Genomic DNA, 23,850 nt, shown 5'->3' on the forward strand with positions numbered 1-23,850 from the left:
CACACACACCTATATTCCTTTTCCTCTGGGTTTTATGGAGGCTAGTTACTGTTTAACGTCCCCACCCTACTTTCAGTTTGTTTAGTAAATCGATGTAATGAGAGCCTATGCCGGCGCCATCAAATGTGTCGCTCAATGAATTATAGGCCCATAGCTTTCTTTCCCTTCCAACCTTCCGTGTGTTGTTGCAACTCCTCACCCACGACTCTCCCATTTCGTGCGGTGACACCGTGGGACAAGTGTCGCTTCAACGCTGGTGGCTAGTTTACAGGTGGACTCACGTTCTGTTGAATTAATGTACATAGCTGACGGACAAAAAACAGGTAAGCGGTCTCCTCTGAAAATATAAAGAATGAACATGATGTTTGTAGCCTACATCGTATACAGTGACATTATCACAGCGATGATAATTAACGTTGTTGAGTGTTCAAAAGTGAGACATCAGCTGCGTTCGTACCGTTCCTTGTCGGTTCAGCTGTATTTGGGTCGTAGCGCTCCAACTAGAGACATTGACTTGTCACGTGGTCCTGTGTTTGTCTAGTGGGGTGTTACCCCACCTGCACAGGACAGCTAGATTATGGGAGTTACAGTATGAGTGAGCTAGCTCTCAGGTAGCCTAGCCTATATCCCACAGACATAAAACAGAACATTTCCATTAATTGCCTACTAAAATAAATATAATTCATTTAATATCTCCAAATAGAACAACTAAAGAGGGTGGTAGTTGGGCTACGCCATAGCTTACTTTACTTGTGTGAATTGTAAAACTGTGTGAAGTGAGAACTTCCTCATACAGTTCCATAAAACATGTGTTAGCGTATGGCTGTAGTCAACCTCGTTGTTCTCATTGCATGTATACCTACCCACCCATCAACGGTAGAGCTAGACCCTGACTTCCTTATATTAGACCAATGTTTTTAAAGGATCATTTAATCAATTCAATGCCTTTGATACGAGACCATTGGCTCTCAGTGAGAAGATGAAAGGATGACACCAGCTTGAGATAGTGAAAGTGTAATATTCAAGATATTCTGTTCAAAGTAATCCAAAGGTTGGAATGCTGCAACTTTTACTAATATCTAAATTGGATAATTAAGTAATAAGGCACGAGGAGGTGTGGTATAGGGCCAATATACCACGGCTAAGAGCTGTTCTTATGCACAACGCAGCACGGTGTGCCTGGATACAGCCCTTAGCCGTGGTATATTGGCCATATACCACACCCCTCATGCCTTATTGATATTATAAACTGGTTACCAACGTAATTGGAGCAGTATGAATAAATGTTTTGTCATACCCGTGGTATATGGTCTGATATACTACGGCTGTCAGCCAATCAGCATTCAGGACTCGAACCACCCAGTTTATAATGTAGAATAATCTCTCCTGGCTGGAAGAGAGAAAGACGGTATGTATACAACACAGGTGTTTTCTTGTGGTAAAACAGATATCTTTGTTGCACACAGGATGGTAAAGATCAAATGATAACCCATTCCACGTTCTCTACTTGAACTAAAAGGTACTTTTTAATCGGTTTCATCAGACTCACTTCTAATGACAATCTCTAAAGGAAGACCAAGATAGCTCCATATTTTTAGCATTGTGTGTGGTCTGTATACCTGTGCTATACAGTGTTTAAAAGGTTTGAAATGTCAAACAGACAGATAGGGTTATGAGTATTTCACACAGTGCTAGCCTGTTAGCTCTGGGTTTAATGGCCCTGCTGTGGTGTTTTAGTTGCTAACACACCAACCAGACATGTGACTACAGTGTGTGTGCTCCGGGAGAAACAGGCATTGATGCTAGGCAGCAGAGACAGAGACTGTAATATGGTTCGGCTGCTGTGTTTGAAAAGAAAGCTGTTTGTTACTAATGTCATGAAGCAAACACATTTTCACTAGCATGGTCTTCATCAGGTAACCTTATGGGTGATGTTATCTACCTTTGTCTATGTCTCTCTCTCTCTCTCTCACACACACACACACACACACACACACACACACACACACACACACACACACACACACACACAGTCTCTGTCACACACACACACACACACACACACAGTCTCTGTCACACACATGCACACAACTCCTTTTTCTCTCTCCTTTTTCTCTAGTCGATTAGTGCAATAGATGTAGGATCTTAATTTGAGCCAGTTTGCAACAGCAGAAAAATTATCCTGCAGCAACAGGAAATTTGAATTAATGGACATTTTTTGTAGGGGTTTATCATTTTTTTGTCAGGGCAAATCAATTCTGAAATGTCAAAGTGGAAATTACAAACTTTATTAAACGCCTTTTTAAAAATCAAATATACTAGTTTGCATTTTCTGCTGAGCAGGAAAATTCTCAGTAATTAAAGGTTGATCAAATTAAGATCCTACATTTGTATGTGCCATTATGAAACATTTACCACAGTAACTGCTCTTGGTATACTGTATATCCCCACACCCTCCTTCCTACCGTCATGATTATTGCCCTAATCATAAACGGAATGATGCAAGCCATTCAATTATATTAGATTCATTATATTACCTCAATCAGATTACATTCAATCTCTAACAGAGGTATTTAGTGTAGTGAAACTATGTGAATAGTGGGAGTAGAGGGTCAACCATGTCTTGTTTATGATCAGCAATACAAAAGGATAGAGAGAAGTTCATAGGAGTCAATGGGTGTTTTTCTCTGTCCTCTCTGCCTCCCTGTAGATTAGATGCTGTTGTATTGCTCAGCTATTGATTAGATTAGGCAGGCTATGGAGGCCACAGAATACTGGCTACAAACACACACACCTAATGACATCATCACCACCCTGTCAAACCTGCCAATATGTCTCACAAACAGAGAATATCTATCTCTCCCATATCTCTCCAGCCCTGTGATAAGTGAGGGAAATAAGGACAGATAAAAGAAAGACAGAGATAAGTAATGTGCAACTAGGTGAGATGCCTTCGTCAAGGCCCACCCACTTTCGTTGTAGGTGACCAATCAAATGGCAGGGACCTTAGGTTACCTTCTGCACTCCGAAAGGTGGAAGAACTGTATGTGACAGAAGAAGGTGAAGAAGAAGAAGGTGAAGAAGAAGGTTAAGAAGACGGTTAAGAAGAAGAAATAGACAAAGTGATAGTGAAAGAAATTGGAACAAATAAACAGAGACAGCGAGAAAGACGGGCAGAGAAAAAGAGAGAGGGAGAAGAGCCAGTAAAAGGATAGAGCGAGTGAGAGAGAGAGACAGAGGGAAAGAAAGCGAGGGATGAAGTATCCATCTGCGTCAGTGAGTAACTCCCTGTTGGACATGGATGTAGCCAACTACAGTGAGGGACTGGACCCAACGTACAGCACCCTGGGCTTCGATCATGCTGACGTCCTCTATGGTGGGGGAGGTGAGTGGACCCACACGCACACAAACACACACACACACGCATAGTTTACATACGTAGACATGTAGTTTGTCATTCTACTTATACACTCACACTCATTACTGCACTTAAAAAAACAGTTAAATATTGCATTTATCCATGAATGAATAATCCATGAGTGATACGAGGTCTGTTAGGATGTGAATCTACAGTGTGTCATGAAGACAGGTTTATTGTGGGCCAACAGGAAGAGGAGAAGTCATCTCAACACGTTGATGGATAAAAGGAAAGTTGGTCAAACACTGACTTTCTTCTCTCTGGCATTGTCAAGATGTATTCCTCCACCTTGGACGTGGTTGGTGTATGCAAGCATATTTCTGGTGTGTTTTTGTTGCAATATTTATAAGTCTTGATCTCATGGTTTTGGTCTTGACATCACATGGGGTCTGGGTCCATGTTCCAATACGCTGGTTCTTGTTCTAAGTCTGGGTCTGTGGAGGTTGGGACTTGGGTTTTTAAGGCTCTTCTCATCTCTGGAACCATGTAGATATAGAAAAACTAGATCAACCCTAACTCTGCATGGTTTTGGAGTGAGGTTTAATATTATTGCTGTCCTTCACATGTATCCCAGATAAAAGCACCAAAGGCTTTCCTAATCAAGCCAATTCCCTATCTGTCACCATACAGATACCAGTCAGCTAGTACAGATCTGAATCCCCACTGAGTCCTTCTCTTCCTTTGTCAAGATGCCTTGATTTCACATGCACAAAGGAATGATTGATTCTCTATTTCAATTGAGGAGGTTTTCTGATGCCAGGAGGATGCGTGTGTACGCGTGTGTGTGTGTGTGTGTGTGTGTGTGTGTGTGTGTGTGTGTGTGTGTGTGTGTGTGTGTGTGTGTGTGTGTACATGCATGATGAGTAACCTTTTCTGAGGCCATAAAACGTGTATTAGCTCCCTGCACTTATACCTATAGACTTCAGCTCAGCGGTCTAACCCAGTCTTTGGATAATGTGTGTTCCAGACAGTATGCCAGCGGAGCCGGGCCTGTCCCAGGCAGATGTTGGGAACTCTAACTGTGCCATATGTGGAGACAAGGCTACAGGGAAACACTATGGAGCCTCCAGCTGTGATGGATGTAAAGGCTTCTTCAGACGCTCCATACGCAAGAACCACATCTACTCCTGCAGGTAGGGGAGTGTGTGTTTGTGTTTTCAGCCTATAGCTGCAGCTACCAGAGCCTATGTCTACACTAACAGACACAATATTAGCATTACACTCCTGCAGGTACAGTACACTCTTAGAAAAAGGTGCTATCTAGAACCGACAAGGGTTCTTCGGAACCCTTTTTGGTGCCAGGTAGAACCTTTTGGGGTTCCATGACTTTCCACAGAGGGTTCTACCTGGAACCCAAAAGGGTTCTACCTGGAACCAAAAAGGGTGCTCCTATGGGGACAGCTGAAAACCCCTTTTGGAACCCTTTTTTCTAAGAGTGTAGTCATATTGCAATGAACAGAAGGACAAGGTAGGCCCATAGAGTTAAGACATTGACAGTAATCTGTCTGTGCGTCTCCAGGTTTAACCGTCAGTGTGTGGTGGACAAGGACAAGAGGAACCAGTGTCGGTTCTGCAGGCTCCACAAGTGTTTCAGAGCTGGCATGAAGAAAGAAGGTTGGCCACATCAAACCAGAACCATCAGTATTACTGAATACCAATAGAAATGGAGCTCATCTCCATCAATGTGCAGGCTTTTGTTCCAGCACTAGCTCTGTACTCACAAATGAAACAAATCAAGCAGTCAGTGTGAGGAGGGCATCAGGGCTGGGAGGCTGAAACCAGCGTTGCCATAAACTAAACATGATTATTCAGAGAACACTGTGTTTATGACGGATATCAGAAAAGGATTGTGTGTGTTTGTGTGTGTGTGTGTTTATGGGCCCTGTAACCTTGGCAGCGAGCTTTATGACACCCAATCATGTGCCTTTCAGACATGTTGTTCAGGGCTGCTATTGGTTAACTTTTGACTTCACCTCTCTACACAGCCTGTTCTCCTGCATTGGTCTGAACTAAAAGTCAGCTATTCAAATGATTATTATGATATTGTAGCAAACTGGGACTTGAATATATGTGTTTCTCAGTCCTATACCTTAGATTCTGGAAATGGTAACATGGTAATATCATACTAATAGCTCGGATCTGATGTGTGTGTGTGTGTGTGTGTGTGTGTGTGTGTGTGTGTGTGTGTGTGTGTGTGTGTGTGTGTGTGTGTGTGTGTGTGTGTGTGTGTGTGTATTTCAGCGGTTCAGAATGAGAGAGATCGTATCAGCTCCAGAAGAAACATTCAGGACAGTCAGGATCTCCCACCTATCACTGTTCTGGCCCAGGCAGAGTCACTGTCTCAACAGGTAAAACACACATGTACACACACACATCATCAGTGTTTCCAATCATCTGCATGACTACTCATTCTCTCTCCCCACTCTAGATCAGTGTGTCCAGTCCCAGGGGTGCAGTAGATGTGTCAGAACAGAAGTCAGCTGGTGTGGGTGATGTCTGTGACTCCATGAGACAACAGCTGCTAGTGCTGGTGGAATGGGCCAAATACATCCCTGCCTTCGGTGAGCTGCCCCTGGATGACCAGGTAAACAACCTGTCTAGTCTGGGCTTAGCTACATGACCACCTAGTAGTGACTGGAACTAAAGCAAAACAGTGGTTACCAAAGTTATGCCATGACTCTTCTAAAGCCTTTTGAATGTGCTTGTGACCTTCCAGAAACACAAAGTAATGGACCTAGCTTCAGTCCGTAGCTAATGGTTTAGAGTCAAATGAGTCTTGAACTGAGATATGTTTGTAGCCTGTGTTCGGTCACTCATGTCATTGTTTCTCACCCTGTGTGTGTTTCCTGTGTCTGTGTCTCTGTGTGTCTGTGTTTGTCCAGGTGAGTCTGCTCAGGGCTCATGCAGGGGAACACCTTCTACTAGGGGTCGCCAAGAGGTCAATGCCTTATAAGGACATCCTGCTTCTTGGTAAGAACTGACCAATCACCTCTCACCTGTATGCCTCAGTAACACTCAATCAGAACCTGCTATACTGCCGTGCTAAGCTTGATTTAAAGCTGACACATCAAGGCTAACAGGTCGGTTGCCCTGTAAGACTGTTATACAATCAGATAATCATTGACTCAAGTATTTGGAGGCCTCTGACTTAAACATGTTTTATCAGACAGAAAGACATGGAAGACACTTTTTGTGGATCGCCACCTACAGATGATTTGTAGATGGTAAAACTATGAAAATAATTGATAAGTAATGTAAATGGGGATTGTAAGTGACATGCTTCAAGTACATTCACCAACATAGACACAGGCACTAATGCATACACACACACACACACACACACACACACACACACACACACACACACACACACACACACACACACACACACACACACACACACACACATACATACATCCCCCGCAACATGTGGAGAAACACACACTCAACCCCCCTACCCCTCTCCCAAAACACACATTTCCCTCCCCTTCCCCTCTCTCCCTCTCCAGGTAATGGGTGTGTGATCCATGGTAGCAGTGCGGAGCCGGACATCGGTCGTGTAGCTAACCGTGTTCTAGATGAGCTGGTCCTGCCCTTCCAGGACATCCAGATAGATGACAATGAGTATGCTGCTCTCAAGGCCATTGTCTTCTTTGACCCTGGTAAGGACTTTAACAACCCCGACTCAGGCAGCCTTCCACTTTTACACGCCCACATACCACACAATAGCTTCCGTATTCAACCAAACAAAGCTGATTTGAATGGTTTTGTTAATCATTGACACGTGACTGTTCTCTGTTGCCTCTGTTTCAGCAGACGCCAAAAGCCTGCACGTATATCATTTCATATCATATCAAAAATGGCGCCGGAGGGGATGGCTGCCGTTTTATGGGCTCCTAACCAACTGTGCTATTTTGTCCGTTTTTTGCGTTGTTTGTAACTTATTTTTTCACTTATTTTGTACATATTGTTGCTGCTACCGTCTCTTATGACCGAAAATAACTTCTGGACATCAGAACAGCAATTACTCACCACGAACTGTACAAATATGTTTTCTTTAATGAGTCCAACGCGAAGGATATTTGCGTGAAGAAAAGATGGAAAAAAGAGGGCGGATGTCGGCTGCCTTCTGAGAATCCGTAGGCGACTGAGTAAACCTCTACTACCATCCGTTCTATTGGCCAACGTGCAATCACTGGAAAACAAAATGGATGTTATATGATCAAGACTATCCTACCAACGGAACATTGAAAACTGTAATATCTTATGTTTCCCCAAGTCGTGGCTGAACAACGACACGGATAATAAAGAGATGGCGGGATTTTCCATGCATCGGCAGGACAGAGAAGCTACGTCTGGGAAGACGAGGGACGGGGGTGTGTGTCTATTTATCAATAACAGCTGGTGTGCGATGTCTAATATTAAAGAAGTCTCGAGGTATTGCTCGCCTGAGGTAGAGTACCTCATGATAAGCTGTCGACCACACTATCTACCAAGAGAGTTCTCATCTATATTTTTCATAGCCGTCTATTTACCACCACAAACCGATGCTGGCACTAAGACCGCACTCAACCAGCTGTATAAGGCCATAAGCAAACAAGAAAATGCTCATCCAGAAGCGGCACTCCTAGTGGCCGGGGACTTTAATGCAGGCAAACTTAAATACGTTTTATCTCATTTCTACCAGCATGTCACATGTGCAACCAGAGGGAAAAAAAACCCTACACCACCTTTACTCCACACACAGAGACGCATACAATGCTCTCTCTCGCCCTCCATTTGGCAAATCTGACCATAATTCTATCATCCTGATTCCTGCTTACAAGCAAAAACTAAAGCAGGAAGTACCAGTGACTCGCTCAATATGGAAATGGTCAGATGACGCGGATGCTACGCTACAGAACTGTTTTGCTAGCACAGACTGGAATATGTTCCGGGATTCATCCAATGGCATTGAGGAGTACACCACCTCAGTCATCGGCTTCATCAATAGCTGCATCAATGATGTCATCCCCACAGTGACCGTACGTACATATCCCAACCAGAAGCCATGGATTACAGGCAACATCCGCATTGAGCTAAAGGCTAGAGCAACCAATTTCAAGGAGCGGGACACTAATTTTTTATTTTATTTTATTTCACCTTTATTTAACCAGGTAGGCAAGTTGAGAACAAGTTCTCATTTACAATTGCGACCTGGCCAAGATAAAGCAAAGCAGTTCGACAACATACAAAAACACAGAGTTACACATGGAGTAAAACAACATACAATCAATGATGCAGTAGAAAAAAAATAAGACTATATACAATGTGAGCAAATGATGTGAGATAATGGAGGTAAAGGCAAAAAAATGCCATGGTGGCAAAGTAAATAAAGTATGGCAAGAAAAAACACTGGAATGGTAGATTTGTAGTTTGAAGAAAGTTAAAAGTTAAAATATAAATAATATGGTGCAAAGGAGCAAAATAAATAAAATAAATAAATACAGTAGGGGAAAAGGTAGTAGTTTGGGCTCAATTAAAGATGGGCTATGTACAGGTGCAGAGATCTGTGAGCTGCTCTGACAGCTGGTGCTTAAAGCATTAATCCGGACGCTTATAAGAAATCCCGCGATGCCCTCAGACAAACCATCAAACAGGCGAAGTGTCAATACAGGATTAAGATAGAATCCTACAACACCGGCTCTGACGCTCGTCGGATGTGGCAAGGCATGAAAACTATTACGGACTACAAAGGGAATCTCATTAACAGCATCATCCCGGATACCTTAGACCCACTCCAATTCGCATTCCGCCCCAACAGATCCACAGATGACGCAATCTCAATTGCACTCCACACTGCCCTTTCCCACCTGGACAAAAGGAACACCTATGTGAGAATGCTGTTCATTGACTAAAGCTCAGCGTTAGTGCCCACAAAGCTCATCACTAAGCTAAGGACCCTGGGACTAAACACCTCCCTCTGCAACTGGATCCTGGACTTCCTGACGGGCCGCCCCCAGGTGGTAAGAGTAGGCAACAACACGTCTGCCACGCTGATCCTCAACACTGGGTCCCCTCAGGGGTGTGTGCTTAGTCCCCTCCTGTACACGCATGACTGCATGGCTAAACACGACTCCAACACCATCATTAAGTTTGCTGACGACACAACAGTGGTAAGCCTGATTACCGACAACGATGAGACAGTCTATAGGGAGGAGGTCAGAGACCTGGCAGTGTGGTGCCAGGACAACAACCTCTCCCTCAATATGAACAAGACAAAGGATCTGATTGTGGACTACAGGAAAAGGCGGGCCGAACAGGCCCCCATTAACATCGACGGGGCTGTAGTGGAGCGGGTCGAGAGTTTCTAGTTCCTTGGTGTCCACATCACCAACAAACAATCATGGTCCAAACACACCAAGACAGCCGTAAAGAGGGCACGACAACACCTTTTCCCCCTCAGGAGACTAAAAAGAATTGGCATGGGTCACCAGATCCTCAAAAAGTTATACAACTGCACCATTACATTCAGATGTTTACATACACCTTAGCCAAATACATTTAAAACTCAGTTTTTCACAATTCCTGACTTTTAATCCTAGTAAACATTCCCTGTCCTACGTCAGGTAGGATCACCACTTTTTTTTAAGAATGTTAAATGTCAGAATAATAGTAGAGAGAATGATTTCTTTCAGCTTTTATTTCTTTCATCACATTCCCAGTGGGTCAGAAGTTTACATACACTCAATTAGTATTTGGTAGCATTGCCTTTAAATTGTTTAACTTGGGTCAAATGTTTCGGTAGCCTTCCACAAGCTTCCCACAATAAGTTAGGTGAATTTTGGCCCATACCTCCTGACAGAGCTAGTGTAACTCAGTCAAGTTTGTAGGCCTCCTTGCTCGCACAAGCTTTTTCAGTTCTGCCCACAAATGTTCTATAGGATTGAGGTCAGGGCTTTGTGATGGCCACTCCAATACCTTGACTTTGTTGTCCTTAAGCCATTTTGCCACAACTTTGGAAGTATGCTTGGGGCCATTGTCCATTTGGAAGACCCATTTGCGACCAAGCTTTAACTTCCTGACTGATGTCTTGAGATGTTGCTTCAATATATCCATATAATTTTCCTACCTTATGATGCCATCTATTTTGTGAAGTGCACCAGTCCCTCCGGCAGCAAAGCACCCCACAACATGATTCTGCGACCCCTGTGCTTCACAGTTGGGATGGTGTTCTTTGGCTTGCAAGCCTCCCCCCTTTTCCTCCAAACATAACGATGGTCATTATGGCCAAACAGTTATATTTTTGTTTCATCAGACCAGAGGACATTTCTCCAAAAAGTACGGACTTTTGTCCCCATGTGCAGTTGCAAACCGTAGTCTGGCTTTTTTTTGGCGGTTTTGGAGCAGTGGCTTCTTCCTTGCTGAGCGGCCTTTCAGGTCGATATAGGACTCGTTTTACTGTGGCTATAGATACTTTTGTACCGGTTTCATCCAGCATCTTCACAATGTCCTTTGCTGTTGTTCTGGGATTGATTTGCACTTTTAGCACCAAAGTACATTCATCTCTAGGAGACAGAACACGTCTCCTTCCTGAGCGGTATGACGGCTGCGTGGTCCAATGGTGTTTATACTTGCGTAATATTGTTTGTACAGATGAACGTGGTACCTTCAGGCGTTTGGAAATTGCTCCAAATGATAAACCAGACTTGTGGAGGGATACAATTTTTTTTTCTGAGGTCTTGGCTGATTTCTTTTTATTTTCCCATGATGTCAAGCAAAGAGGCACTGAGTTTGAAGGTAGGCCTTGAAATACATCCACAGGTACACCTCCAATTGATTCAAAGGATGTCAATTAGCCTATCAGAAGCTTCTAAAGCTATGACATCATTTCCTGGAATTTTTCAAGCTGTTTAAAGGTACAGTCAACTTAGTGAATGTAAACGTCTGACCCACTGGAATTGTGATACAGTGAATTATAAGTGAAATAATCTGTCTGCAAACAATTGTTGGAAAAATTACTTGTGTCATGCACAAAGTAGATGTTCTAACCGACTTGCCAAAACTATAGTTTGAGTGGTTGAAAAATAAGTTTTAATGACTCCAACCTAAGTGTATGTAATCTTCCGACTTCAACTGTATACAAGGCGGTGTCAGAGGAAAGCCCCAAAAATTGTCACAGACTCCAGTCACCCAAGTCATAGACTGTTCACTCTGCTACCACATGGCAAGCAGTACCGGAGTGCCAAGTCTAGGACCAAAAGGTTCCTTAACAGCTTCTACCCCCAAGCCATAAGGCTGCTGAACAATTAATAAAATCACCACCCGGACTATTTACATTGACACCCCCCCATTTATTTTTTAACTGCTGCTACTCGCTGTTTATTTTCTATGCATAAACACTTCACCCCTACCTACATGTACAAATTACCTTGACTAACCTGTACCCTGCACATTGACTCGTTACCGGTACCCCCTGTATATAGCCTCGTTATTGTTATTTTATTGTGTTACTTTTTATTTTTTACTTTAGTTTGTTTGTTAAATATTTTCTTTACTCTTTCTTGAACTGGATTGTTGGTTAAGGGCTTGTAAGTAAGCATTTCACGGTAAGGCCTACACATATGTGACAAATAAAGTTTGATTTGATTTGATTCACGTATCCTTTCTCTCCTTCCATCATCGTTCCACCCCTCCTTCTCTCCAGATGCCAAGTCTCTGCGTGACCCGTCTAAGATCAAGGCGATGCGTCTGCAAGTCCAGATGAGTCTAGAGGACTATATTAACGACCGTCAGTATGACTCCAGAGGGAGGTTTGGAGAGCTGCTGCTACTGCTTCCTACTCTACAGTCCATCACCTGGCAGATGATAGAACAACTGCAGTTTGTTAAACTCTGTGGCCTGGCCAAGATAGACAACCTTCTGCACGAGATGCTGCTGGGAGGTGAGTCTATGTATGATAACATACAGGGTTGGGTAGGTTACTTTCTAAATATAATCCATTACAGTAATTGTAATCAGTAATGTCACTTTTAAATTACCCAAACTCAGTAACGTAATCTGATTACATTCTGTTACTTTTAGACTACTTTCCCCTTAAGAGAAATTAGAAGACAAATATACATATTACCAATTGAACTACATCTATTGCAGGATAAATCAATGTTAAAGTTTACATAGCTGGCCTTATATGGATGTTGAATTTTACTTTATTTATTTGATTTATTTAACGTTTATTTAACTAGGCAAGTCAATGAAGAAAAATTCTTATTTACAACGACGGCCTACCAAAGGGCAAAAGATCTGCGGGGTTGGGGCTGGGATTAAATAAAAAAATAAAAATAACATACAAATATAGGACAAAACACACATCATGACAAGAGAGACAACACAACACTACATAAAGAGAGACCTAAGACAACAACATAGCAAGGCAGCAACACATGACAACACAGCATGGTAGCAATACAACATGACAACAACATGGTAGCAACACAACATGGTAGCAGCATAAAACATGGTACAAACATTATTGGGCACAGACAACAGCACAAAGTGCAAGAAGGTAGAGACAACAATACATCACACAAAGCAGCAACAACTGTCAGTAAGAGTGTCCATTATTGAGTCTTTGAATGAAGAGATTGAGATAAAACTGTCCAGTTTGAGTGTTTGTTGCAGCTCGTTCCAGTCGCTAGCTGCAGCGAACTGAAAAGACGAGCCATACTCCCATGTACTTTTATGAGGCGACTACCTCAAGTTCTAAACCCACAGAGGTAGTAATCACACCTGTGGGGAGAAGGGCATTCTTCTTACCAAACCACATAACCTTTGTTTTGGAGGTGTTCAGAACAAGGTTAAGGGTAGAGAAAGCTTGTTGGACACTAAGAAAGCTTTGTTGTAGAGCATTTAACACAAAATCCGGGGAGGGGCCAGCTGAGTATAAGACTGTATCATCTGCATATAAATGTATGAGAGAGCTTCCTACTGCCTGAGCTATGGGGTCTAGGATTGAGCCTTGGGGCACTCCCTTGGTGACAGGCAGTGGCTGAGACAGCAGATTTTCTGACTTTATACATTGCACTCTTTGAGAGAGGTAGTTGGGGGGGTGTACCTGTACCAGACAGGGGGAGACAGGCCAGGGCAGACGGTGAACAGATCGACAGGTGGAATCCAAGCAGCAGTGCAGCAGGCAATGGGAGTAGGTGTCCCACCCACTTGGGAGAAGCTTATATTTCTGGAGGCAGATTTCTTGTAGAAAATGGTCTTTGAACAGCAGGAGGGGGCTTCAAGGCCTCTGGATCTGGGTGGGGTAGCTTGCTGTTTGTTGGGCTCAAAGGCTTCGACACCTCTCACTTCACACCTGGGTCCCGTGTGGCTCAGTTGGTAGAGCATGGTGTTTGCAACGCCAGGGTTGTGGGTTCGATTCCCACGGGGGACCAGTACGGGGGGGAGAAAAAATTATGAAATGTATGCATACACTACTGTAAGTCGCTCTATATAAGAGCGTCTGCTAAATTACTTAAATGTAATGTCCTGGTGACATAGTGAGGGTTATGTTGTTTATGGTAGCATCCTATATATGTCCTGGTGACATAGTGAGGGTTATGTTGTTTATGGTAGCATCCTGTATATGTCCTGGTGACATAGTGAGGGTTATGTTGTTTAGGGTAGAATCCTGTATATGTCCCTGCCAAAAAACTAAGTTTGTCTAACTCTAAATCTATCTATTTTTAAGCTTTTTTAAATTATTATTCTTATTATTTTTTATTTTTTTTAAGCTCATCTGCTCTCTCACATGTTATCTGAGTTGGTTATGTAGGCTTCTTTTAGCCCATCGCTTTCTACTACATTTATTCATGATCATTTTATTCTTATTTTACTAGGCAAGTCAGTTAAGAACAAATTCTTATTTACAATGACGGCCTAGGAACAGGGGCAGAACGTCAGATTTTTACCTTGTTAACTCAGGGATTCGATCTAGCAACGTTTTGGTTACTGGCCTAACGCTGTAACCACTAGGCTACCTGCCGCCCCTACATATAATAATAATCCGATTAGAATTCCAGTCTTTCCAATAAATGTTATACCCCTTGATCTGGAGATATGGAAGTATAGATTAGCCAAAAATATTTTATTTATTCATCAGCATGAATTAGATTGAGCAATAAAAGCCCCACTTTTATTCCATAGGCTGGGATCCGCACTATGCAGCTGTTGCAAGAACACATGTTTCACTGGCTGTCCACTGGTTTCAAAAAAATGATTGATAGGCCATTTAAACTTCTTGAATTTAACCATTATTGGGTTCAAATACACATTTAGATTTGTGAACAGCCATCCACAACAACCACAATCCATAAGACGCAAATAGCTAAATGAGAGAGCAGTAGTGTGATTCATATCAATGCGCTATGTAACGTAAACTCACCCCATTCCGTACAAATGTGCACAACCGCGACATTCAAACGAGGCTGCAAAGAAAACGAATGGGACTGTAGCGACTGTGTTGACTTCAAAATCTGGGGTGTGAACTACGTTTCTATTCAAGTGTTGATCAACATGGTAATGGCTCTATAGTACTGGAGAAAAGTAGAAAAAAGTGACCCTCCGTTACATCGTGACGTGTCATGCCGTAACGAACAGCACACATAAAGCAACTATTTCTGTCTGACAATCTCTCTCCACCAGGTGTAGCACTTCTCTCATCGTTTAAAAACAAGTAATGGACAGTGACGGGGGTAAGGGGGGATACCTAGTCATTTTTTGCGTCGTCACTGCAAGCGATCATGACTCTCAAAAGCCGCTGTTTACTTCTGAAGATCACTGTAGCACCGCCCTAAAAATCCGATTCAAATTCGACACAAACCTTCAAATAGGTATGTAATGACACATTATATAAACTCTTTATAGTATTTTATTGACATTTTAGAGGCGATAAGGTGATAAGTTGGACAGATCGAGTGATAAAAAGCAGTTTCCCTTCACGACATCTCTCCTTCTCACTATCATGCATTAGTTTCACTTCCCCATCCGCCATTTTTAAAAAGACCCGACGGAGCTCATTGCCTTCTTGAATCATGCAGAAACGGGCAGCGTGGAGGTCTCAGCGTGGATTTTGTTGGAAAGGGGAGAAATTGTGCTTTACAATGGTGTTAACATTACAGTTGATCTGGAAGTATTACGTTTTTTGGCGCTAAAATAAGGTCAATTGTACGGACCAAGGCGATGTACAAAAGTGAGTGAGTTTACGTTAGATATCAATAATAAGTCATATCCGTATTGCCATAGACTACACCACTGCTGTCATCCTTACCTCCAAGTGTTTAATCAAGTTGGATAATCTATGGATGCCGACAGCAGTCGTACTATTGGAAGACATAGCTTGGACTGTAGCCTACAAAAGTCCATTCCTGCTCTTTTCCACGATCCATCACATTTGGTGTATCATCATAGTGGCCCCTGACTTGTGGTCAGACTCGCTTAGGTGGAATAAACTTAAAGTAATCATCTTAGTTTTTCAAAAGTATCTGTAATCTGATTACAATATTTTTGCTGGTAACGTAACGGATTACAGTTACTGTTTTATGTAATCCCTTACATGTAACGGATTACATGTAATTCGTTACTCCCCAACCCTTGTAACATACCATCAATATTATTGATAAGCAATACAGATGTTATGACGCTACTTGGAGGTGGGTAGTAGAGTGTACATTAACGGTGGACACAAGCAAATATATTTTCCTGTGTCCTGATTGGCTGGTTTGTCTGTTTATCTCCAGGTCTGGCGGCAGAGCCCGCCCACCTGCACCACCCAGGACACACCCAGTTAGCCCAGGACCCTCTGACTGGACACACACTGGTCATCAGCACTATGCCTGCTACACACACTACTCAGATAGGTAAAATACACACCTACACACACTGGTTATCAGCACTATGCCTGCTACACACACTACTCAGATAGGTAAAATACACACCTACACACACTGGTCATCAGCACTATGCCTGCTACACACACTACTCAGATAGGTAAAATACACACCTACACACACTGGTTATCAGCACTATGCCTGCTACACACACTACTCAGATAGGTAAAATACACACCCACACACACTGGTCATCAGCACTATGCCTGCTACACACACTACTCAGATAGGTAAAATACACACCTACACACACTGGTTATCAGCACTATGCCTGCTACACACACTACTCAGATAGGTAAAATACACACCCACACACACTGGTCATCAGCACTATGCCTGCTACACACACTACTCAGATAGGTAAAATACACACCTACACACACTGGTCATCAGCACTATGCCTGCTACACACACTACTCAGATAGGTAAAATACACACCCACACACACTGGTCATCAGCACTATGCCTGCTACACACACTACTCAGGTAGGTAAAATACACACCTACACACACTGGTCATCAGCACTATGCCTGCTACACACACTACTCAGGTAGGTAAAATACACACCTACACACACTGGTCATCAGCACTATGCCTGCTACACACACTACTCAGATAGGTAAAATACACACCTACACACACTGGTCATCAGCACTATGCCTGCTACACACACTACTCAGATAGGTAAAATACACACCTACACACACTGGTCATCAGCACTATGCCTGCTACACACACTACTCAGATAGGTAAAATACACATCTACACACACTGGTCATCAGCACTATGCCTGCTACACACACTACTCAGGTAGGTAAAATACACACCTACACACACTGGTCATCAGCACTATGCCTGCTACACACACTACTCAGATAGGTAAAATACACACCTACACACACAAGCAAGCACGCAGTTGTTTCTCCGGTAGGTAAGATTCATGAGCATTCACAGGCAAGCATTCATTATATTCCACCATGACTGCTCCATATTACTGTTTCTGCCCCTCTGGTGTGAGGCTCATATCTCTCTCTCTCTCTCTCTCTCTCTCTCTCTATCTCTATCCCTCTCTCTCTCTCTCTCTGCACCGTCTCCAGACACTCCTATCCCGTCTCCGCCTCAGGTTGCAGAGAAGTCCTCTCCTAGCCCCTCCCTCCTCCTGGCTCCACCCCTCCCACACAGACATACAGCCGAATCCCCACTCTGAGTGAACAGCACCCGCCCCCACCACCGAATAACCAAACAAACAAAACATACTGTTTGTCCACCATGAATGCAGCCCAAAAAATAGCAGAAAGCCTTTTCTATGGGCCAAATCCGAATTTGAGATCTACACCTGTAACCTCTTAAATGAAAAAACTTGAATTTGGATCTCAAGTTTGCATTCTGCTCTATGTTTGTAAATGTGTAAAATGCTCAATGTTTCCTCCCCTATTCAGTGCCATAGGTTTTCACTCCAGTTCGGTAGTCTTGAAGTTGAATAATCTGTGTAAATTGTAGCATCTTTATAAATCATTAGATTATTCCTAAACTCAGAGCCTCTCTCATCGTGGTGTAATTGTGAGTGTATTTGAGCTTTTCCTAGGCTCATCACTGAATATGGAGCAAGAGATTTGCCAATCAGCATGTACTTTATATACAGTATGTGTTACTCAAAGTGCACTTCTTAGTAGTGGACTGTGTCTGGAACACATGATTGTCTGTTAATATTAATGTTCACGTGTTGCGATGTTGCTTTACAAATACACAGACTGGAGTATACTGTATTTGTCAATAATATAATTAACTGTACATTTAGTTCCTAATCAACTTTTCAGTGACTTTCAGTCTTTTGAGATTACTGTTATAATATGAAATGATATGAAAATGTTCAAATGTTGTGTAAATTCAATTGTTTGTATGTCAGAACTGTTATATTGACCTTCTAAACTGTCAAAAAGTGTATACAAATTAGACAATGTAAGCTATATTTTGTAAGTGTATATTCTGATAAAAACAGAACACTATTTTAATGAATTGTAACCAAAGCTATACATTGCATTTTGTACGCTCTTGCATGAACATGGACATGATATGATAAAATGCACACACGGCATAATCCATTGCGCCACAACGGGGAAAATAAGGGGAAAGGGGCACCCCCATATGGTTTAAATAGAAATAACAATTCAGAATAAGAATGACATTTATTCGCCAAGAGCATTTATACCACAGCAGGCTGGTGAGGGGAGGATGGCTCATAATAATGTCTGGAACAAATGGAAGACATGTGTTTGATGTATTTGATACTATTCCACTCCAGCCATTACCACGAGCCCGTCCTCCCCAATTAAAGTGCCACCAACCTCCTGTGATTTACACATACTCAGAATGTTACTTGACGATATGGTGCTGCTAGTGATAGACAACATTTAGAGACAGAATACAGAGGAATTCACACAAAGTTTACATACATTATATACAAAATAGATAAAGTGAACATAGAACTGTAAGAGTAAGAGTGAATTTATAGTATACTTCTACATATGCTCCATGGCCTTTCACCTGACTGCTCCTATCACTGTTCTGTGGTGTGCAACCATGGCTGTATTGGTCTGGGTTATGAGGTGTGTGTTTATGGCTGTATTGGTCTGGGTTATGAGGTGTGCAACCATGGCTGTATTGGTCTGGGTTATGAGGTGTGTGTTTATGGCTGTATTGGTCTGGGTTATGAGGTGTGTGTTTATGGCTGTATTGGTCTGGGTTATGAGGTGTGTGTTTATGGCTGTATTGGTCTGGGTTATGAGGTGTGTGTTTATGGCTGTATTGGTCTGGGTTATGAGGTGTGTGTTTATGGCTGTATTGGTCTGGGTTATGAGGTGTGCAACCATGGCTGTATTGGTCTGGGTTATGAGGTGTGTGTTTATGGCTGTATTGGTCTGCGTTATGAGGTGTGCAACCATGGCTGTATTGGTCTGGGATATGAGGTGTGTGTTTATGGCTGTATTGGTCTGGGTTATGAGGTGTGTGTTTATGGCTGTATTGGTCTGGGTTATGAGGTGTGCATCCATGGCTGTATTGGTCTGAGTTATGAGGTGTGTGTTTATGGCTGTATTGGTCTGGGTTATGAGGTGTGTGTTTATGGCTGTATTGGTCTGGGTTATGAGGTGTGTGTTTATGGCTGTATTGGTCTGGGTTATGAGGTGTGTGTTTGTCGCTGTATTGGTCTGGGTTATGAGGTGTGCGTTTATGGCTGTATTGGTCTGGGTTATGAGGTGTGCGTTTATGGCTGTATTGGTCTGGGTTATGAGGTGTGGGTTTATGGCTGTATTGGTCTGGGTTATGAGGTGTGCGTTTATGGCTGTATTGGTCTGGGTTATGAGGTGTGTGTTTATGGCTGTATTGGTCTGGGTTATGAGATGTGCGTTTATGGCTGTATTGGTCTGGGTTATGAGGTGTGTGTTTATGGCTGTATTGGTCTGGGTTATGAGGTGTGTGTTTATGGCTGTATTGGTCTGGGTTATGAGGTGTGTGTTTATGGCTGTATTGGTCTGGGTTATGAGGTGTGTGTTTATGGCTGTATTGGTCTGGGTTATGAGATGTGCGTTTATGGCTGTATTGGTCTGGGTTATGAGGTGTGTGTTTATGGCTGTATTGGTCTGGGTTATGAGGTGTGCATCCATGGCTGTATTGGTCTGGGTTATGAGGTGTGTGTTTATGGCTGTATTGGTCTGGGTTATGAGGTATGTGTTTATGGCTGTATTGGTCTGGGATATGAGGTGTGTGTTTATGGCTATATTGGTCTGGGTTATGAGGTGTGTGTTTATGGCTGTATTGGTCTGGGTTATGAAGCTTGCATCCATGGCTGTATTGGTCTGGGATATGAGGTGTGTTTATGGCTGTATTGGTCTGGGTTATGAGGTGTGTGTTTATGGCTGTATTGGTCTGGGTTATGAGGTGTGCGTTTATGGCTGTATTGGTCTGGGTTATGAGGTGTGCATCCATGGCTGTATTGGTCTGGGTTATGAGGTGTGGGTTTATGGCTGTATTGGTCTGGGTTATGAGGTGTGTGTTTATGGCTGTATTGGTCTGGGCTATGAGGTGTGTGTTTATGGCTGTATTGGTCTGGGTTATGAGGTGTGTTTATGGCTGTATTGGTCTGGGTTATGAGGTGTGCATCCATGGCTGTATTGGTCAGGGTTATGTGGTGTGTGTTTATGGCTGTATTGGTCTGGGTTATGAGGTGTGCATCCATGGCTGTATTGGTCTGGGTTATGAGGTGTGGGTTTATGGCTGTATTGGTCTGGGTTATGAGGTGTGTGTTTATGGCTGTATTGGTCTGGGTTATGAGGTGTGTGTTTATGGCTGTATTGGTCTGGGTTATGAGGTGTGCAACCATGGCTGTATTGGTCTGGGTTATGAGGTGTGTGTTTATGGCTGTATTGGTCTGGGTTATGAGGTGTGTGTTTATGGCTGTATTGGTCTGGGTTATGAGGTGTGTGTTTATGGCTGTATTGGTCTGGGTTATGAGGTGTGTGTTTATGGCTGTATTGGTCTGGGTTATGAGGTGTGTGTTTATGGCTGTATTGGTCTGGGTTATGAGGTGTGCAACCATGGCTGTATTGGTCTGGGTTATGAGGTGTGTGTTTATGGCTGTATTGGTCTGCGTTATGAGGTGTGTGTTTATGGCTGTATTGGTCTGGGATATGAGGTGTGTGTTTATGGCTGTATTGGTCTGGGTTATGAGGTGTGTGTTTATGGCTGTATTGGTCTGGGTTATGAGGTGTGCATCCATGGCTGTATTGGTCTGAGTTATGAGGTGTGTGTTTATGGCTGTATTGGTCTGGGTTATGAGGTGTGTGTTTATGGCTGTATTGGTCTGGGTTATGAGGTGTGTGTTTATGGCTGTATTGGTCTGGGTTATGAGGTGTGTGTTTGTGGCTGTATTGGTCTGGGTTATGAGGTGTGCGTTTATGGCTGTATTGGTCTGGGTTATGAGGTGTGCGTTTATGGCTGTATTGGTCTGGGTTATGAGGTGTGGGTTTATGGCTGTATTGGTCTGGGTTATGAGGTGTGCGTTTATGGCTGTATTGGTCTGGGTTATGAGGTGTGTGTTTATGGCTGTATTGGTCTGGGTTATGAGATGTGCGTTTATGGCTGTATTGGTCTGGGTTATGAGGTTTGTGTTTATGGCTGTATTGGTCTGGGTTATGAGGTGTGTGTTTATGGTTGTATTGGTCTGGGTTATGAGGTGTGTGTTTATGGCTGTATTGGTCTGGGTTATGAGGTGTGCATCCATGGCTGTATTGGTCTGGGTTATGAGGTGTGTGTTTATGGCTGTATTGGTCTGGGTTATGAGGTGTGTGTTTATGGCTGTATTGGTCTGGGTTATGAGGTGTGCATCCATGGCTGTATTGGTCTGGGTTATGAGGTGTGTGTTTATGGCTGTATTGGTCTGGGTTATGAGGTGTGCATCCATGGCTGTATTGGTCTGGGTTATGAGGTGTGTGTTTATGGCTGTATTGGTCTGGGTTATGAGGTATGTGTTTATGGCTGTATTGGTCTGGGATATGAGGTGTGTGTTTATGGCTATATTGGTCTGGGTTATGAGGTGTGGGTTTATGGCCGTATTGGTCTGGGTTATGAAGCTTGCATCCATGGCTGTATTGGTCTGGGATATGAGGTGTGTTTATGGCTGTATTGGTCTGGGTTATGAGGTGTGTGTTTATGGCTGTATTGGTCTGGGTTATGAGGTGTGCGTTTATGGCTGTATTGGTCTGGGTTATGAGGTGTGCATCCATGGCTGTATTGGTCTGGGTTATGAGGTGTGCATCCATGGCTGTATTGGTCAGGGTTATGTGGTGTGTGTTTATGGCTGTATTGGTCTGGGTTATGAGGTGTGCTTCCATGGCTGTATTGGTCTGGGTTATGAGGTGTGGGTTTATGGCTGTATTGGTCTGGGTTATGAGGTGTGTGTTTATGGCTGTATTGGTCTGGGTTATGAGGTGTGTGTTTATGGCTGTATTGGTCTGGGTTATGAGGTGTGCATCCATGGCTGTATTGGTCTGGGTTATGAGGTGTGTTTATGGCTGTATTGGTCTGGGTTATGAGGTGTGCATCCATGGCTGTATTGGTCTGGGTTATGTGGTGTGTGTTTATGGCTGTATTGGTCTGGGATATGAGGTGTGCATCCATGGCTGTATTGGTCTGGGTTATGAGGTGTGCATCCATGGCTGTATTGGTCTGGGTTATGAGGTGTGTGTTTATGGCTGTATTGGTCTGGGTTATGAGGTGTGCATCCATGGCTGTATTGGTCTGGGTTATGAGGTGTGTGTTTATGGCTGTATTGGTCTGGGTTATGAGGTATGTGTTTATGGCTGTATTGGTCTGGGATATGAGGTGTGTGTTTATGGCTATATTGGTCTGGGTTATGAGGTGTGGGTTTATGGCCGTATTGGTCTGGGTTATGAAGCTTGCATCCATGGCTGTATTGGTCTGGGATATGAGGTGTGTTTATGGCTGTATTGGTCTGGGTTATGAGGTGTGTGTTTATGGCTGTATTGGTCTGGGTTATGAGGTGTGCGTTTATGGCTGTATTGGTCTGGGTTATGAGGTGTGCATCCATGGCTGTATTGGTCTGGGTTATGAGGTGTGGGTTTATGGCTGTATTGGTCTGGGTTATGAGGTGTGTGTTTATGGCTGTATTGGTCTGGGCTATGAGGTGTGTGTTTATGGCTGTATTGGTCTGGGTTATGAGGTGTGTTTATGGCTGTATTGGTCTGGGTTATGAGGTGTGTTTATGGCTGTATTGGTCTGGGTTATGAGGTGTGCATCCATGGCTGTATTGGTCAGGGTTATGTGGTGTGTGTTTATGGCTGTATTGGTCTGGGTTATGAGGTGTGCATCCATGGCTGTATTGGTCTGGGTTATGAGGTGTGGGTTTATGGCTGTATTGGTCTGGGTTATGAGGTGTGTGTTTATGGCTGTATTGGTCTGGGTTATGAGGTGTGTGTTTATGGCTGTATTGGTCTGGGTTATGAGGTGTGTGTTTATGGCTGTATTGGTCTGGGTTATGAGGTGTGCATCCATGGCTGTATTGGTCTGGGATATGAGGTGTGTGTTTATGGCTGTATTGGTCTGGGTTCTGAGGTTTGCATCCATGGCTGTATTGGTCTGGGTTATGAGGTGTGTTTATGGCTGTATTAGTCTGGGTTATGAGGTGTGCATCCATGGCTGTATTGGTCTGGGTTATGTGGTGTGTGTTTATGGCTGTATTGGTCTGGGATATGAGGTGTGCATCCATGGCTGTATTGGTCTGGGTTATGAGTTGTGTGTTTATGGCTGTATTGGTCTGGGTTATGAGGCTTGCATCCATGGCTGTATTGGTCTGGGATATGAGGTGTGTTTATGGCTGTATTGGTCTGGGTTATGAGGTGTGTGTTTATGGCTGTATTGGTCTGGGTTATGAGGTGTGTTTATGGCTGTATTGGTCTGGGTTATGAGGTGTGCATCCATGGCTGTATTGGTCAGGGTTATGT

At 43.3% G+C, this 23,850-nt stretch overlaps 1 protein-coding gene across 3 annotated transcripts; it reads left to right on the forward strand.

Annotated features, from left to right (window-relative positions):
* The first annotated feature begins 90 nt into the window (after window positions 1–90).
* Window positions 91–18,360, forward strand: hnf4g (hepatocyte nuclear factor 4, gamma). 3 transcript variants are annotated; one of them, XM_029696870.1, is made up of 11 exons: window positions 3,333–3,385; window positions 3,609–3,741; window positions 4,386–4,551; window positions 4,938–5,032; window positions 5,660–5,766; window positions 5,847–6,002; window positions 6,301–6,388; window positions 6,928–7,080; window positions 12,105–12,341; window positions 16,183–16,302; window positions 17,431–18,360. In XM_029696870.1, the coding sequence occupies exons 2-11, from the start codon at window positions 3,693–3,695 to the stop codon at window positions 17,538–17,540; spliced, it is 1,281 nt and encodes a 426-aa protein (XP_029552730.1). In that variant the 5' UTR covers window positions 3,333–3,385; window positions 3,609–3,692; the 3' UTR covers window positions 17,541–18,360. The 3 variants fall into 3 exon arrangements, with proteins under 3 accessions (XP_029552739.1, XP_029552721.1, XP_029552730.1); XM_029696879.1 differs by lacking the exons at window positions 3,333–3,385; window positions 3,609–3,741 and adding an exon at window positions 91–323; XM_029696861.1 differs by lacking the exon at window positions 3,609–3,741 and having other exon boundaries at window positions 2,248–3,385.
* The last annotated feature ends 5,490 nt before the right edge of the window (window positions 18,361–23,850 follow it).

This window comes from Salmo trutta, chromosome 2 (assembly GCF_901001165.1).
Source record: "Salmo trutta chromosome 2, fSalTru1.1, whole genome shotgun sequence".
Classification (NCBI taxonomy): Eukaryota; Metazoa; Chordata; class Actinopteri; order Salmoniformes; family Salmonidae; genus Salmo; species Salmo trutta.

Excerpts from the sequence above, each read along its gene's own strand:
- hnf4g (XM_029696861.1), top strand. The coding sequence starts at position 3,256 with ATGAAGTATCCATCTGCGTCAGTGAGTAACTCCCTGTTGGACATGGAT. Across the intron at positions 6,003-6,300 it reads AGCTGCCCCTGGATGACCAG|GTGAGTCTGCTCAGGGCTCA; the intron begins GTAAACAACCTG and ends GTGTTTGTCCAG. Across the intron at positions 16,303-17,430 it reads TACACACACTACTCAGATAG|ACACTCCTATCCCGTCTCCG; the intron begins GTAAAATACACA and ends CACCGTCTCCAG.